The sequence below is a fragment of the Sesamum indicum genome, linkage group LG13 (assembly GCF_026168435.1).
Source record: "Sesamum indicum cultivar Baizhima isolate 11 linkage group LG13, ASM2616843v1, whole genome shotgun sequence".
NCBI classification, from domain to species: domain Eukaryota; kingdom Viridiplantae; phylum Streptophyta; class Magnoliopsida; order Lamiales; family Pedaliaceae; genus Sesamum; species Sesamum indicum.
Window position 1 is genome coordinate 13,379,319 of NC_142669.1, and position 17,647 is coordinate 13,396,965.

General features: G+C 32.4%; 1 protein-coding gene across 1 annotated transcript; it reads left to right on the forward strand.

Annotated features, from left to right (window-relative positions):
* The first annotated feature begins 1,929 nt into the window (after nucleotides 1–1,929).
* LOC105176023 (Phosphoribulokinase / Uridine kinase family) lies at nucleotides 1,930–16,960 on the forward strand. Its single transcript, XM_011098693.3, has 12 exons — nucleotides 1,930–2,142; nucleotides 5,167–5,549; nucleotides 8,879–8,993; nucleotides 11,043–11,238; nucleotides 11,345–11,458; nucleotides 11,532–11,705; nucleotides 11,920–12,114; nucleotides 12,760–12,882; nucleotides 12,962–13,074; nucleotides 13,231–13,354; nucleotides 13,997–14,221; nucleotides 16,364–16,960. The coding sequence occupies exons 2-12, from the start codon at nucleotides 5,204–5,206 to the stop codon at nucleotides 16,580–16,582; spliced, it is 1,944 nt and encodes a 647-aa protein (XP_011096995.1). The 5' UTR covers nucleotides 1,930–2,142; nucleotides 5,167–5,203; the 3' UTR covers nucleotides 16,583–16,960.
* The last annotated feature ends 687 nt before the right edge of the window (nucleotides 16,961–17,647 follow it).

Consider the following 17,647-nt stretch of genomic DNA (forward strand, 5'->3'; position numbering starts at 1 on the left):
TTTCATGAACTTTTTTTCTCATTTCTTCATACCGCGAGTATTTCTTTTCACAATATTTTTTTCTTTTTTTTTCACACTACAATTCTTTTTTATATGCTCGGGCGAATTGTGTACGGCAACAACTAATTTTTTTTTTAAAAAAATAAACGTTAGACTTCAAGAACTTTTGAAGAAAAAGCTCAATACCTTTAATGAAATCACATTGTCTTTTTTTTTTCTTACTAGGCATAGTGGCACGTCGTTCCTATGTGTATATAATAAATAATCTTTCACGCTTTAAACTATATTATAAATAAGAGAAATATATAACATTAATAAAAAGAAAGAATGAAATAAATAATTTATCGATTAATACAAATTTTGAAAAGTTGAATGAGTTAGTTATTTTATCATGAAGGGTACTTTTTACTTTATAAAAATTGATGCGGCGGTGTCATTAATAGCTGTTTGTGAGTGTGGATTGACTTTTCGTTATAGATAAAATAGTAGTCATATTACTTTTTTTTTTCTTTTATTAAGAGAGTTTTTTACATATAATTATTTTTAGTAGTAAAATTTATATTGCAATGCAAGTTTTATCATTGATCACACACTTTAGTATTTGAGTAATTATAAATGACTCAATTGCTACTTGAATTTCATAATTAATATCACCTTTCTACCCAATTGATCTTTTTAATATAAATAAAAAAGTATAAATTAGATACCAGCGTTTTTATTGGTGGTAAAATTCAAAAACCAAACTAAAATTTACACTTATTTTTATAAGCCTATAGTATTTAATCTTTTTAAAAGTATAATATAATATTAGTAAGTTGTATCTTTGACGTGTATGCGTAATTTTTTAATATAATTTTAAAATAAAATATTTGTAAAAAATATTTTATAATTAATAAAGTATCTATAAAATAAAAAGTTAATATTCAATTTATAATGGAGCCACGACTAAAAACAGATAGTAATATAATATTAAAAGAAAGATAAATGCATGAATATAAATAAATAATTATAATAAATAGTAGAAAGTTGAAAGTTAGATATATAAATAAAATTTAAATTAAATATTAAAGAAATATAAAATATGAGATAAAAAATGCGAGGCACCAAAATACACTAAATTGAATGTAAATAATTAAATAAACATTTTAGAATTTTAATTTTGATTTTAAAATTGTATTTTAATATATTAGAAGAAATTAAAAATATTAAAAATAAAAATAATAATGAAGTTATAAAAAGTTAAAGTTAGCAAAAGTTGAGAGTGCCAAAACTTTGTGGTTATGAAAAGACGGAGAAAATTTAAAAAAAAAATGATGAAATAATATTAGAAAATAGTCGAACAAAAAAGGTGAGACACTAAAGGATGCTCTCACTTACTAATACAGTACGATAAATTTACAACAAGTTAATATAAAATTGAACATAATTACGAATACTCGTTCATTGTTTGAAAAATTATCAACACCTCTCGATGTTTGATAACATTACGTAATCTTTGTATGAATGTCTGAAACTATTATTTTTGCCCTTATTTTATTTTTATCTTTCTTAGAAGAAATTACAAAAAAAAAAAATCGAATGAGGTGGATGAAAAATATTTGAAAAATTGTAAAAATATTGTCCGCTTTCTTTATAAAAAAGTTTTGATAAAGTTTTTAAAAATAATAAAATTATATATCTCAAAGATATTTTAATCGATTTATCAAAAAATATTAGAAAAAAACTAACAAACACTAATAAATTAATTATTTATGAATGATAGTTAAAATTATATAAATTTTTATAATTCTCAAATAATAAGATAATATTAATAATTATATCAAATATTAGAAAAGTTAGCCGTAGTTTACTTAATAAAGTATAGATAGGTAATACCAAACATATAAAATCCCAACATTTGGGACAAAAAAGTTGAAGCTTTCCCAACTCAAAACAAAGAAAAGAGTTGTTGCTATATATAAAAAAAGAAAAACATAGAAATGAAGCGCTTCCGCACTCGGACAAAAGGAATTCCACCAGCAAGCATTTCTGAAGACTCCTGCCGATTCTTTAGGCTGCGGGTTGTGCTGAATCGCATTCTTTACCTCCCACGTGTTCTCAGCAGTAGTGTGATCAGAACTGGACTGGCGGTCAGCTCTTAAGGTCAGTGGATTAATTCCCTGATTTTTGCTTCAGTCTTGCAAAAGCACTTGTTATCCTTGTTTTTCCTCTTGCTCTTCCGTAGAATTAATAGAAAAAGTTGATTTTTCCCTTTTTCTTTGGGGTGGGTGGGTGTTATTTTCTTTTGTGTCTGGTATGTCTTTTTGCTCGTTGATATTGAATTATTTCATTATTTTGAGGGTTATTGAATTCCATTATTGTTTCTAGTCATTTTTTCTTTTTTGTTTTTTAGGTACCCGTTGTGGAAATTTTTGCAAAGAGTTGTTCCCTTTCTTTATATTTATTTTTTATGTGGCTTACAACTATTTCGATCTGTTTATATATTTACACATTTGGCTTTAACATTTATATCTTTATGTCAGTGTATAAGCTCTTTTGATGCTCGTTTCTATGCAGGGGACATAGGATTTAGGATGTGTATGGTTGTAATGTATAAATGAATATTTTTGTAGATACATAAATACATATACTGAGTTATTTAGCTTAATCTGCTTCTATAATGAGAATGTTTAATAAATGCGTATATTTAATACTCATGTATGTAAAAAAATAAGCGTAATGTCAAGCCATGTTAACTGTGTCAAATATTATCGCCTTTTCCATATGAACATTTAGTGTGTCTTGTGTCTTGGCAGGACATGTCCAAGCACTTGCGTAGGATGACCTAGAAAAAAAAAGAGAAAAACAAACAAAGTTTAAGTGTTTGAGTGGGTCTTTTCAAAAAAATACAAGACATGCCTAAACCTATGATGAAGACAGACGAAGATAAAAAAAATCTTGCCTTGTCTTTAATGAGAAGCATTACTATGTAATTCTCATTATAAGTTTTTTTTTTCTCAAAAGAATTTAATTAGTTAGAAGCGTGGATTTGATCCATGCTTCGGTAAATTATCGTTTTTTAAATACTTTTTAAATAATTGTTTATTTTTAATGAAATTTGAAGCGTGCTTTAGAACCGTGCTTCTAAGTTTATGATTTTTTATTCTTTCCATAATATCATCGGATTTGACAATAATCTTTTCGTTCTTTTTATTATTTAAAGAAACATACATATATATAAGTAGCCTGGTTTTATCGGGACTTCTATTCATTTAGGTTTCGTTTGGTTTAAGTGAGAGCAAAAGGGAAGTGAAAGGGGGAGAGGGAGGGAAAGATTAATAGTTTTTCTTCAAATTGTTTGGTATGATTGGAAAGGGAATAAATTTCAAATGCTTCCACTTATTTGGTATAAGGAAAATAGATTGAGAAGAAAAGACTATTTTTTGTAATTTACTGAATAACCCTTATCTTCATTTTGTATTAGAAAATAAATAAATTAATATTATTATAATTTTAGTATATAAAAAATTTTAAAAACATATTAATAAAACTTTTATCAAACAAGAACAAAAATATTTTTTATTAATAAAAATATTCATCGTTGACTTCGATGCAATAATAATTTAGCATTTTATTTTTCTTCTGATGACTATGTATGGTAGTATCAGTGGGAAGGAGAAAAGAGTTGTAGGAAAATTATATATATAAATATATGGGCAATAGAGTAAATAAAAATGAAGTATATACTTTTTGGTCTTTTTGGCCTTATACTTTCACTTTTTAGTGAAACAGTCCAAAGGGGTTTCATATACAAGGAGTTTTACTTTCCCTCCATCTCTTCCTCCTAACCAAACATCAAACTATCTCTTACATGTTCTTTTTACTTCCACTTCTCTTATACTCCCGCTTTTCGCTCCAACCACACATACTCTTAATGAAATATATATGAGAACCGTAGTCTTGCATATAATTTTTTTTTTTTAAATTTTTAAAAACATGGTCTTCTGAACTATGCTTTTTTTTTCTCCAAAACATTATATTTGTCATAATTATTTTAAAATGAAAATTGTGAAAGTTGTCCTTAAGCTCATTCAATTTTCTCTTTTTGTTATAAAAAAAACATATAAAATACGTTAAAGTGAAAACTCAATAAAGCAATGGTTTGTCCCAAAAATAAAACAAAACAAAGCCATATAGACTGCAAAAGATTAAAATATCCAGTCGGCCTTTAGTGTAGGATTTAAGTTATAAACAATAGTATCTTATGTTAAGAGATAAGTTCAAAGCATGGAGAAATAAGTGCCTTGGAACTTGTTTACCATAATTATACGCACTTATTTAATTTTTTAATTTTCTTCTGCTCCATTCTTGGCCTATCTCAGATCATGAATCGTCTACCATAATTCTCCTATGTATCTTCTACGAAATGAAGCCATTTCTAACTATTGTGGATCTGGTGATGCTAAACTTTGCTTTTGGTCTTGTATATAATTTCTTATGCTTACTTCTTGCTTCTCCATTAAATATTCTGGTTGACTAGCTTTCAATACACTATCTGTTCAGAAGATTTTCATGCCCACTATGATATAATTTCCTTTCCAACAAGTTTGTTCTCTAAACACTCAATTCTATGTAGTGTTTGTTCTTCTTCTGTTCGGATGTTAGTATATCTTCCTTCCTGCTCACTTCTATGATTTTCCATTGACCTTGGACATGATAACTTTGACAAACTTGAACTGAAAACAAGATCTTTTCCTTTTATATTGAGATATGTGCTTCTTTAAAAGGTGCCTATTGTTGAGATTTTTCAAAGTTGATTGACGGTTGACCTACAAATGGCACACTTTGAAATGTCAAGAATGGGATGTCATTTTTGTTTGTGAACAACTCCACATTAGTGCTTCATAGTAGGGTATAGTTAATTCCTAGAAATCCAATGTTTTTAACTTGACTTTGCATTTGAGTTAGATATTGGATCATCAATTTACTTGATGTACAGGCTTACAGCTTGTCTTGCTTTCATACAGAAACCTTACTAAATGTAATTCATCCACACAAAATAAAAAGTGAAGTGATAATGAAATTATAGGAAAAGCTGCTTAATCTTTTTTATCCAACTAGATATTGCCTCCAAAAGTATGATGTTTTATTTCTCTTTCTCTAATTTATAAAAAGTACCCGCTGCAGTCCACTTCACTGCATTCAGAAGTTTGTCTGCTTCAGGATGGCTCAGGATACTGTTCCTAATGCTGAAATTGAATCACCAAGGAGACGGTCTGGTCTATTGAGAGATCAAGTTCAATTAGTTAAGAGAAAGGATTCTGATCGTTATGAGATTGCTCCAATCCAAGATCCTTTGTCATTTGAGAAGGGTTTTTTTGTGGTTGTTCGTGCATGCCAGTTGTTGGCTCAGAAGAATGAAGGAATGGTGTTAGTGGGGGTAGCAGGCCCCTCTGGGGCTGGAAAGACGGTGTTTACAGAGAAGATACTCAACTTTATGCCTAGTGTTGCTATTATAAATATGGATAACTACAATGACGCTACCCGTATTATTGATGGCAACTTTGATGGTAATGTGTTTACATCTTGTGATTGCAAGCTGATGTTTAGACTTTTATAGCATCTTTGTTAATCTATTGGTTCGTCTTGAACTAAATTCCTTTACCAAAATTCTAATTTGAGGTACTCTTGTTCTTCTTTGTTCATCTACAACATATCTCTATTGTATTGTTTAGGCACTTGTGTCCTTCCCGAAATCCCAGTCACTTTTACATCAAAATCAATATCAAATGTATTGGATTATTTATTCTTAGACTACCTCCAAAATAGTATAATTACACTTCATCCCCTAGAATTTTGAAAATTAGACCTAAACTTTAAAAAATATCTATGAGCAGAATTGGTGAAATTCATTCCCCCTTGACTTAAAGGATTAATTAAATAATAAGTTGTGATGTTATATTTTAGGTGGATGAATTTGTTGTGTCTAGTGTTGAAGGGGTGTCTTTATGGTTTTCTTTTTTCTAATGTTTTAAGACAATTCCCTTGAGGATGTAATTAGGAAAATCTGTAGACTTATAAGATGGCTTAGATAGAACGTACATTATCCACGTTTTATTGCTTTCATTATGTTTACTTTTGTAATTTGTATACAATTAAAGTTTGTGATGCTTGTACTGTATATTTAAATAATTATAATGTGAATTTGCCTATGTAACTAATGGGTGTTTTGTCTACATTATGTTGTTCTAAGAGGGGTGTGTACGTTGATGGTATTCTTACACATAGGAGCGTGTTATGTGTAACATTTGAAAATGGTAATAAATGTATATGGAATATTTTTAATTTGAAAATGTGTCTTATAAGATAAAAATAGCATACAGTATTTCTGTTAACTATATATACATTGCATTTATACCCTTATAAGTTTCAAAATATTACCTAAAGGTATTTTATTTTGTAAAATATAGAATGAGACAAAATTGAAAGTTCCTTTTAATTTTTGACTATCTGTAGTTTTTGTCTGGAAACCTAATGGTGGAGTATGACGAAACATTTTCAGGATAAATCTAGGTCCATTTTCATGGCTAAATTGTAAGTACCCTATTTTAAAGGAGGTCTAAGTGTAATAACCTTTAATATATCATATGAAGTTTGCTCAATAAACGGATTGCATTCTCAAGTGCTAGAGGCTTCTTCACCTCTATGTCAGTTTTCATCTGATATTAACTAAATATGCATTGTAATACTTATTTTATACTTAAGATGGCTTAATTTTAGAGCTAAGAGAATTTTTGATTTGTCACCGCAATGTTATGCATCATGTAATCATTCCCCTGTATTGTGGTTTAGATATGTATTGAGTGCGTAGATAGAACAGTGTGATAAATTACAAACTTAAGGATATGGCATCCTGAAAAACAAAAAATCTCAAAAAGCGTATCAAGTTGGTTACTCATATATGCAAGCACTTATACAATCAATGAAAAATGGATGGCTCTGAACAGGATGCGCCGTGCTATAGTTAGTAATGATATCCACTTGTAGGATGCTCTGAAATAAAAGACAACTCGTAGAAAATAATTAATTCATGATCTTCGCAATACAATAATTAACCATTTCTCTCCTAACCTAGCAACACAAATGGTGGGATCTGAGCAATCAAATACTCTGAAAGATTTGATGTTAACTACAAAGACAGGGATCCTTAAAGCCATCTATTATTATCTCTTCGTAACATTTGAAATCAAGTACAGAGTATCTGATAACAAGTGAACCATAGAATTTTCCCTGGCAAAAGTATTAGATATGTATGCGTGGAAAGGTTAACAATAACGCATTGACTGACATCTTCTTAGAAGTGACTTCCACATGTGCTTGTTAAACTATAGTATTATATAGGTCGCTGGATTGTAAGGAGTTTAGTTAGGATTTATGCGAAAAGTAATTTTCTGAACGATTTGGTCATTTCCAGGCTGTTCCCTGCAATAATATAAAAGATTAAGTTGTGTCTAGGAGCCATAAAATTAATAGTGTTACATCCAGATATTTTCTTACTTCATTTGGAACTCAAACATTTATCCGTATTTTAGATATATGTACTTTATTTAATTGACTTGCATCTCAATCTGTCCCATTAAGTTTTGAACAAAGTTATGAGTCCATGGGACGAATTATAGCTTGAATATCCCGATTCATGGATCTCTCGGTTCGAGAAATCAAGATAAGAGGATTGAACCATTTCTTCTGACTCTTTTTCAAATTCGAAATTCTGGTTCTTACTGACACAAAAATCATCAATATATTATTTCTTTTTGTACTTTTGTTATTGAAAGTCATAAGAAGCTTTTGACAAATCAAATGAGCAGCATCTTATCATTTAAACTACTGTCTTTCTTGAAGCTTGTTTTTATCCCAATTAACTTGCATAGGGCCAGAGAGAGAGCCTTTCCGAAGCATGTTTTTTGTACCATTCAGTTGTACTTTCAAAGCTTTTTTGGCTGGGAAGAGACCAAGTATGTATGTTGGTTGGTTGTTATTGTGGTTTTATGGATTTACCTTATGCAACAGGAGTAACATCGGCACAGGGTTAAACAGTGCTGAGAATGCTTAAGCAATTGAATATCCAAAGACATTACCTGTTCGCTCTCCATGAAGCTGATAATTTGTTACTTTTGGGGTTATCTTGATAAATAAAGTTATTAGCCTGTACTCGTCCTGATTATCTCTTGAGTAGTGTTATGGTGCATACAGGCTGGGTATGGAACGGTTGGGACAACGATCACTCTTTTTCACCTCAGATGATAATGACTGGAATGACTCCTTAAAACACCTTGATACATTTAATACCCTGATTATTATTTAATACAACACATACTTACTACGACAAAGGGGTTTATCCATATTGAGGGGCATCCTTAACCTTTCTCTTTGTCATTACTTTTTGATACATAAATAAAAAGTAGCTTTTACTTGAAACCTATGTTAAGATTGGTGGCTGTGTTGCTTGGAGATAACCCAGACACAAACCGGAGTTGTAATCTTCTCCTTCCTTCCTTCCTTTCTTTCTTGTTCTTTAACAAATGCCATTGCTTTCATTTGCCATGACAGTTAAAATTTGGTTTAAATGTCATTATGCATAAAAAATGTGGGATTTGGTTTGACATGATAACCCCAGGGGCAGATTGTGCGATTACTTTGCTTCTGCTGAAACCAGTAATTGTGTGGATTATGTTGTGATCATGTGGTAAACTAATCATATGTGATGTACTTTCCAGTTCTTACTCAAATTTGCTGTTCTTTGACTACTCCTGTAGAACTATTAAGCTGTAATTACAGGTAGATTATCCAATGTCAAAGTCCTCTATATGATTATAATGCTTCATACCTTTCTGAACAGATCCACGCTTGACGGACTATGACACTCTGCTTGAGAATATCCGTGGTCTGAAAGCTGGAAGCCCTGTCCAGATTCCTATATATGATTTTAAGTCTAGCTCCCGCATAGGCTACAGGTTAAGTACTTACCACTGATGGCTAATTTGCATATGTCCTGTTATTTCTTTATGGATGATTCATCCTTTCTTTTCTAGGTATACTAATAGGACCGGCCATAGAATTTCTCTTCCTGTAAACATAAATTTTTTCATTTTCGAAAATCAGAACAAAACAAAATTGTGAAAAATCCAAAATGCTTTATCAAAATAAACGAAATGAGTACAATCTCTATTATATCTATTATATCCTCAGACTTTATCTTAAATTTGATAATTTTAGTGGTGAAATCTGCACATGGATCTCCTTCGGACTTGAATTTCAGTTTTCATAAAATTATTTCAAGGGATTCACCGCATAATTTCTAATTAAGCATTATAATCTTGAATATGGATTTGAGGACTTGAATATAAAATCATCAGTTGAATATCCTTCAAGATTTAATTTGAATATTTATAATGTAAATCTAGGCCTTAACACCGTAATTCCAAAAAATGCCATAACTTGTCTTTCGCCTTTGACGAACACGATTTGGTTTCCCACTTGAATGTCTGTAATATTCTCGAATTTGATAGATTTCGTAAAGAAAGTCCCTTAAATACCTTCAATTAGCTTTACTCTTCCATGCGTGTTATGTGTCCAATAAATTCCAAGGACCCCTTTGTACACGTATTTGAAGAGGATGAGTTATAGTCTATTCGAAAACTTTTGATTATTCCTTTATAAGTTTCTAAAGAGATAAACTCTTAATATTTGTCATATTTGATTGGCACATGACTCCACGTTGTGCAACTTGGTTTCATTACTTGGCTTTAAACCATGATTTGATTGGTCGGAACACCTCAATTTGATAGTTGTTGGCACTTGATTGATTTGACGATGAAATATATATGAGAGTACCAATTAATTAACTACTTATATTAGGAATTAAATTTGATAAATTCCAACAATTTGATAATTAATATAACATTTTACACTTGTCACTGTTCAATTGGGTATAAAATTTAATTTTGTCTACACTGGGAGTAGCACACTAGCACTAGCAACAAGCGTCTTATTGATGGCATATATGGATTATTGAACTTCAAAACGTTTGGAACCTGCAAAAGATCTTTACCTTTTGAAACATAAATGTTATTCTTGTTCTCGGTCATCTATTAGGGGTAAAACCTCTGATGCAGTAGCGGCTGTAATATCAGTGATGTGAGTTGCTCTAGAAGCCAATAAAGATTATCCAAGTAAAAGTATGGATCTTTTAAAGATTCAGAAGGGTGATGTAGAATACAATGGTCTTGGAATACCCTGTTGAAAATGTTGTGAAATTTTGAAATGTTAACAATATCCATGACTTCAGCATGTAGCAACAGGCTTAACCTTTGCTGCAATAACTTTGTTCTCAACAGCAACCTAAGTCTTATCTTCAAGATCGTTATCCATTAAATGCTGGAGTATTTTACTTTGATATAAATTATGATTTGACAGTGTTAAAGATGGAGTAGAGGAATGTATTGTTTAAACCACAAAAGTTTATCTATTCTTAACAGGGTTTGCAATAGGGATCCTCATTTTCCATTGTGCTCAATTAAGATGATCCGTTAAAGTTAATCCAGAAAAGATCACATCTTTTTCTCTGTTCTTGTAGGTTTATAATCAATTCTATACTTTAACTAGCACGTCTGCGACATTCCAATGTTTCCAGATTATCATAATCTGCTCTCTTGCAATCTACCTCCGATTGATTCAATCTCAACCATTTGATGGATCTTTTTTCCTTGTCCTCTCCCTTCTTATTTAACTGCAAATCCCATCTTCAAAATGTTTTCGAACCACCAAAAATCTTATATAGTAGATGAAAAACGAGATGTACAGCTTCTGAATCTGATTATCTTCTACTACCCGGCATTGTTTGCATGTCTGGCCTGCTATTTTTTCCCCTCCATTTCTATATAGAGGCTCTTGTGCACTTGTGATGCTATATAGTTCTCTCTCTAGCTATTATTGTATGTTTCTTAAATTCATTCAGTTTGTTGCAACTCAACCAGTTACTATTATTAACTTCTCATGTTAAGGACTCTGGAAGTTCCCAGCTCGCGCATTGTTATTATTGAAGGAATATATGCCTTGAGTGGGAAACTACGGCCTTTGCTGGACCTCCGTGTTTCTGTTACTGGTGGAGTGCACTTTGACCTTGTAAAACGTGTTCTCAGAGATATTCAACGTGCTGGACAAGAGCCTGAAGAGATAATTCATCAGATTTCGGAGACGGTGGACCTCTGTTCTCGTAGTTTCTCCCTTGCATATGTATCTAAAATTGCCAATACAGATCTTACCGAGATGAATTACAATAGCTAATGTACATCCTTGCATACAGGTTTATCCCATGTACAAGGCTTTTATAGAGCCAGATCTGCAAACAGCACATATAAAAATCATCAACAAATTTAATCCATTCTCCGGATTTCAGAATCCCACATATATATTAAAGGTGCATCTTCTGCTTCTGCATACAATAACACTAAAAAGTATTGCGCACCTCACATTTGACCCTTTTGCATTAGTCAACAAGGCCAGTGACTGTGGATCAAATTAAGGCTGTCCTTTCCGAAGATTATAGAGAAACTACAGAGGAAACTTATGACATTTATCTTCTCCCACCTGGAGAAGATCCTGAAGCATGCCAATCATATTTGAGGATGAGGAACAGGGACGGGAAGTACAATCTCATGTTTGAGGTTGGTTGGCCACTTAAGCTTCACTATTATATGTTTTCCTTAATCAAAGCCAAGTAACTTTGCTATTTGATTAAAGAAAAGCATCGTACCTTTGCGTCCAACGCATTACTTACCAAAATTCCAACAATGTGTATGATATTTTGGGGCCTCCTTAAGCCTTTTATTATGATTTTATTGTTAATTTGGTATTGAGCAGAGAACTAATGACTTTCAGGAATGGGTCACTGATAGCCCCTTCATAATATCACCAAGAATTACCTTTGAAGTCAGTGTGCGTCTTCTTGGTGGACTAATGGCACTAGGCTATACAATTGCATCCATCCTGAAACGAAGTAGTCATGTCTTCTCGAATGATAAAATTTGTGTGAAAACGGATTGGTTGGAGCAACTTAATCGCAAGTACGTCCAGGTATGATATCAACCTACTGTTTGCTCTGAGTAGCATCTAATATATTGCTTAGATTGATTATTATTGTGAAGCTGGGATCACGAAGTATTCTGTTTTTAATTTCCTTGCAGTGTATTTGACCTGCTGGTTATGAAATTTGAATTGATATAATTTACAGAAGCAAGTGATCCTTTTGTCAAGGTGGAGTTAAGAATAGTACAAAAGTCATCACATACTTGTGGACTAGAATCAAACGTGTGTTTTGTTTTGTATTTTAATCTTTTGAGATGCAAGTGATGTTAGGCAAGCATTTTGACAGACTATAAATGTGTGAAAAACATATGTAAAGAAAGTAAGTGAAAGACTTACGATTTACATAGTTTGAGGATTGTCCTATGTTTATGGTTGCCTAAGATTGATTTCTACTGTAGTATTTTTGTGTGTATTGCAATAAAAAGCCATCCACCTAGGATGTGTGCAAAGCATTTTGGAATTACGGTGTTACCCCTAGATGTAATGTTGGGACATACTCCTTACTCGTTCGCTTATTATATATCTGAAGTGATACTCTCTGTGATAATTTTATTTTAGCTCTGGATTTTGATTCTTGCAACTGGAGCAAATTATTATCTGATTGCTATTTGATTTAGCTAACCTTGTACACAGGTACAAGGAAGAGATCGTTTATATGTCAAATATGTTGCTGAGGAGCTGGGATTGGATGGTTCCTACGTTCCACGCACATACATAGAACAAATTCAACTGGAGAAGCTCATAAACGATGTTATGGTTCGACACCTTTGAAATAATCAAGATTTGTTTATCTTTTCATACTTTATTATGTTTAGACTCATCGCAAAATCTGCAGGCACTGCCCGATGATTTGAAGACAAAGCTCAGCATAGATGATGATTTGGTCTCAAGTCCTAAAGAAGCTTTATCCCGAGCCTCTGCAGATAGGAGAATGAAGTTCCTGAATCGGTATGCATTACTTATGGGCATAAGCCTCTGAATAAGTAGACAGTTTTCAACTGCTGCAACTAGTTTTGGTTTTCTGGTCTCATTACCAATTTCCTGATTCCTTTGAGGAGTTTCACTAATCTTCTGAATTATAGTTGATTCTTTCACTATCTGCAGTGGGATCTCTCAATCTTACTCAACGCAGCGCGACAAAAATCTTACCAAGCTAACAAAACTTGCTGTTAACAATCGGAGGTATGATGCAAGAACCCCAGATTCACCAGCTGCACTTGCTAATCAGGTGATTATCATGGATTTTGGTGATTGAGCTGTTATAATGTTCTGTGGTTAATTAGTTGACGTTGAAAGTTTCATGCTGTGTAAAATTATCAACTTACAAATACTTCAGGATATAATTGTTTTCCTTAGGAAACTCAGTGTTGAAGCTTGCAATTTCTTTTTGTCTTTTGTTTTGGTTCTATTTTGTGATTCTTTTTCTTGGTAACCTAGAGTGTTCCTCTCCTAATGACCTATCATGTCAAAATTGACCATCCTGTTATAATCATGCTGGACTAGTGGCTTAGATCACAGTTTGCGGAAACCAAGCTTTGTTTTCATTTTCTGGCTATTCCAGAAATAACCAAAAAAAATATGAATGTTTGTTTATGTCTTTGTAAAATAGACAGTTTGTTTTAACTCATTTTTACTTATCTTGTACTAATGCAAAGTATAAGATCAGGCGTACTAAAACTCCCAAAAGTAGAGAATAATTCCTTAAAAATAAAACCAAACGAAGAGTGACTTGAATGATGGACATTTCAGAACTTTTGTATGTGATTTTAAAGATTTAAAACTTAAAAACCATTTTATTTTAAATTATTATTGTGCTTGTTTATTAGTCATATACTATGCCATTTTTCACTTACCAGGATATTTGTTTCAGGGCATCGTTACTCAGTTATCTGAACAAATTTCCACACTGAATGAGCGAATGGATGAATTTACATCACGGATTGAAGAACTAAACTCAAAAATTCCAATCAGGAAAGTGTCGGCTAGCCAGCAAAATTTGGCATTGCAGGCTGAAGCCTGTAATGCAACTGGTCAACTTCTACCCAATTCCTCCTCATCGTCGCAATTGGCAAGGGAGTCTCCTTTGATGGAAGAGGTAATTCCAAAATTCACTCTTTTATTTTCCAAACATTGTTGCTCAAAGTTAAACCCCCTCTTTGCAAAGAGCAAGACTTTGTTTCATTGCTTTGTGTAGGAACACAAAAGAAAAAAGCAAGAATATTGGCATTTCATTTTCATTGTTTTCTTAGCAGGATTTAACCTTTGTAGAGTCGCATCTTTGGAACAATTTCTGTGCTTAATCATTTAAGTTAAAGACAATCTCGAACTAATCTTGGTAAATTAGATGCTTCTTTTCTTCGAAAATAGCTACCTAAAGTCATGCATGGCATTTAAAATTTATATAGATCATCTGTGAAATCTGGTGCCTGAAAGAATCAAGAGGCATATGTTTAGTTTGTGAAGCTTAAAGAAAAATATTATTCATTCACTATCAATCTTGAAGGATTCATAGGGATTACTAAAAATTTTCTTTCCTTTTTGGGCAATGTTCATTGACACAAAAGAATAGGTAGGGCTCCATGTTTTAATCCATCAATTTCACGCGATATGGTCATTTGGGTTATATTAGGCAGATTGAATTTTCTATTCAAAATCCTTTTGCATTTTCTACTGTATTTACATACACATGCCACGTGTATTAAACTCTTTCCTAAATAAAATAGATGATGTAACTTTTGTACAAATGGTGTGTATTTCCTAATGCAATAAAAGATGCAACAGAAACTCATTAAGGACCTGATGGACATGGGTATTTAGGCCTGAATGAATTGAGGTAGAAGTAGCGCAGCTGGAGTTCGTACAATTGTTCATACATGCACGTTCCCTGTTGGTTTCTTGTTTAGAAGCTTAGTTTTTCTCATCAACTTATTTCATACCATGTTTTGGGTGTTAAAAATCAGTTACACCTCCTATTTCTTTCCGAAGTTCGTAAAGTTATTCGAATAACAAAGATTTGGACCTTTGCCATTGAACTTTCGTGATGGCTGTTTATGAAGCAGAGACCAATAAAACATTGTGCGTGCTGTTTTATTGTAAAGAAGAATAATTTATGCTCAATTTTTATACTGAGAACAATTTCATGTGATGTTCAAATTGCTATTCTACTATCATCCACTTCCTAGTTACCTAAAGCCCGGAACCACCATCATGATTACTAGTAATTGCTACTCCCTCAATTCATGTGTTTAAATATCAAAGTTTTTACAGTTCTAAAGTGTAAATTTTTATTTGTTTATGTGTATATTTAATTAGGAATGTGGGTGTTATCGGATTCTCATTATTCGTTTATCTTGTAGATTTAGATGTCAATAAGCAAACTGGCTTAAGGAAACAAATAAAAAATATAGTCAAACACTATGATGCAAATACCAACTTCTAAGAATTCAGGTCAAGATAGTTACTTGGGCATTTCCTCGATGATTTAACACCTTTTAGCCTCTAAAATTAGCTGCAAATTTAACATATTGCCCTGGGAAGCAAAGATATCTGTGATCTTTCTTCGTTGATCTTCTGAACAACTTTGTATCCCTCATATTCTTCCGTTCCAACCGTGGCCCGTTGCTAGACCTAAACACATCTTGTTGTGACAGTCTTTGTAGCAAGAAAGCTTGCATTTTGGTAAAGATTAGAATTACTAAATGTGGAGATGCTTCTAATTGGCCCCATCTTTTCTTGATTTTTTTATAATCTAAAGATTAGGACAAATTCATTGCGACTACTGAGGAAACCTAACCGCTTGAAATGTTCCTTTCATCAAAGTTCATTGAGACATTGCCTAACTTGATCACCTACCCCAACCAAAGCATGATTAAGTCCAGCCCAGTCTCCGCTAGATCAAACTTTAGGGACCGGCCACACCATCCTGCAATACATCCATATAATTGGCGGGCTCTATATTCTTATTGAAATTTGAATTCGTGATATTCAAATGAAGAAATGAAAAGTTGACTACCAATTCATCAGATTTGTGGTTATGGGTGCTAGACTTACCTTGGGCATCCTATATTAGTTCTTGATATCTTGTAGCATCCAAAAGATTCATATAAATGATACCAACGAGCATTGGCTACATAAGTTATTGGTTCTAGTAGTTTAACCTCTTCCATCAAGTATTAGACATGTCAAATTCTGTTCCTTGCTAATGATCTCCATCAATCAATTCTTCATTTGTAAACAGGTACTACATATTGCTCGAGGACAACGTCAAATCATGCATCAAATCGACAATCTGAGCAGTCTCCTCCATGAATATTATGGGGAAAGGTCTCTTCAAGGACGAACACATCAGACAGGAGGAGCACAGGATGTAGGCTCTATTGGCATTCCTTTACTTCTCTCTTTGGCTGTCGCCGGTGTTGGAATTCTATTGCTCAGAACTGTGCCGTCACAAAAATAAATGTGGATTGCTGCTCGTTTGCGCTTACTCTATGGACTGTATTGTATATATAGTAGATGAAGATGAAGTGAGATATACTTTCTGACACGTACTCGGACTGATGGGAAGAAAATACGGACTCTGCAATAGTAAGACTGCAAATAAATTCGAAGTGGAGGAATGCATAACACAATTGTTGAGTGGCATTTTGTAGGTGGCCAGTTAGGCTTAGAATAACAATATAACGCATCAGGCAGCATACAATAGGCCTTGTTTCTGCTTGGGGATGAGAATGATCTAATAATTGATATTCAAAGATCTAGAGTATATGTTTAATGCATTTTAATGAGGATTCTTTATTTGTTGTATCGATCTTTTTGGAGTTCAATTTTCTCGTTATCTCGTTCTTGTTCATCATCATGTAAAGCCTATGAACATAAAGTTCTTGTTATAGTAGGAACAACATATTTTACTGTTTGAACTATACGGATGTTTCACTTTACTACTTAAATAATTTTTTTTTTTAATGTGCTACTCTTCAAATTAATTCAAAAACACATGTTTCCTTCCGGACGAAATATTTTATTTTAGATGGTCAAATTATATTAAATTATCGCACTTTGCTTTCTAACATTTTGGAATTTCTCACTTTGTCATTCAACTTGGGGGCGTTCACTTGGGGTTAGGATCAATAGCCTAATCTAATAAAAGCTTGTTTCTTGTTTACTTTGAGTGTTGGAGCCTAGGCTTGTGGCCCAATCATGGCTAGACTCAATTATTCCACCAACGGAGGTGGGTTTATTAATTACGTTCAAATTAATTTTATTAGAAATTTAATTTAGAATTGTTACTATGAAAATAAAGATGAAAGAACTCTTGACATTTTTTCTCAAAATATCAATGCGTAAAAAAGTTTAATAAACTATGTACAAAATTTAGATGACAAGTAAATCTAGTCCATATTTATAAAAAAATTACAAATTCATTAATTTTAAGTTAACAAATATTTATGAATTTCTAGAATACTAAATTTTACTCATTCAATACCCCTACTCGTGGTTATTTTAGAATCCAAATCTGGACTCA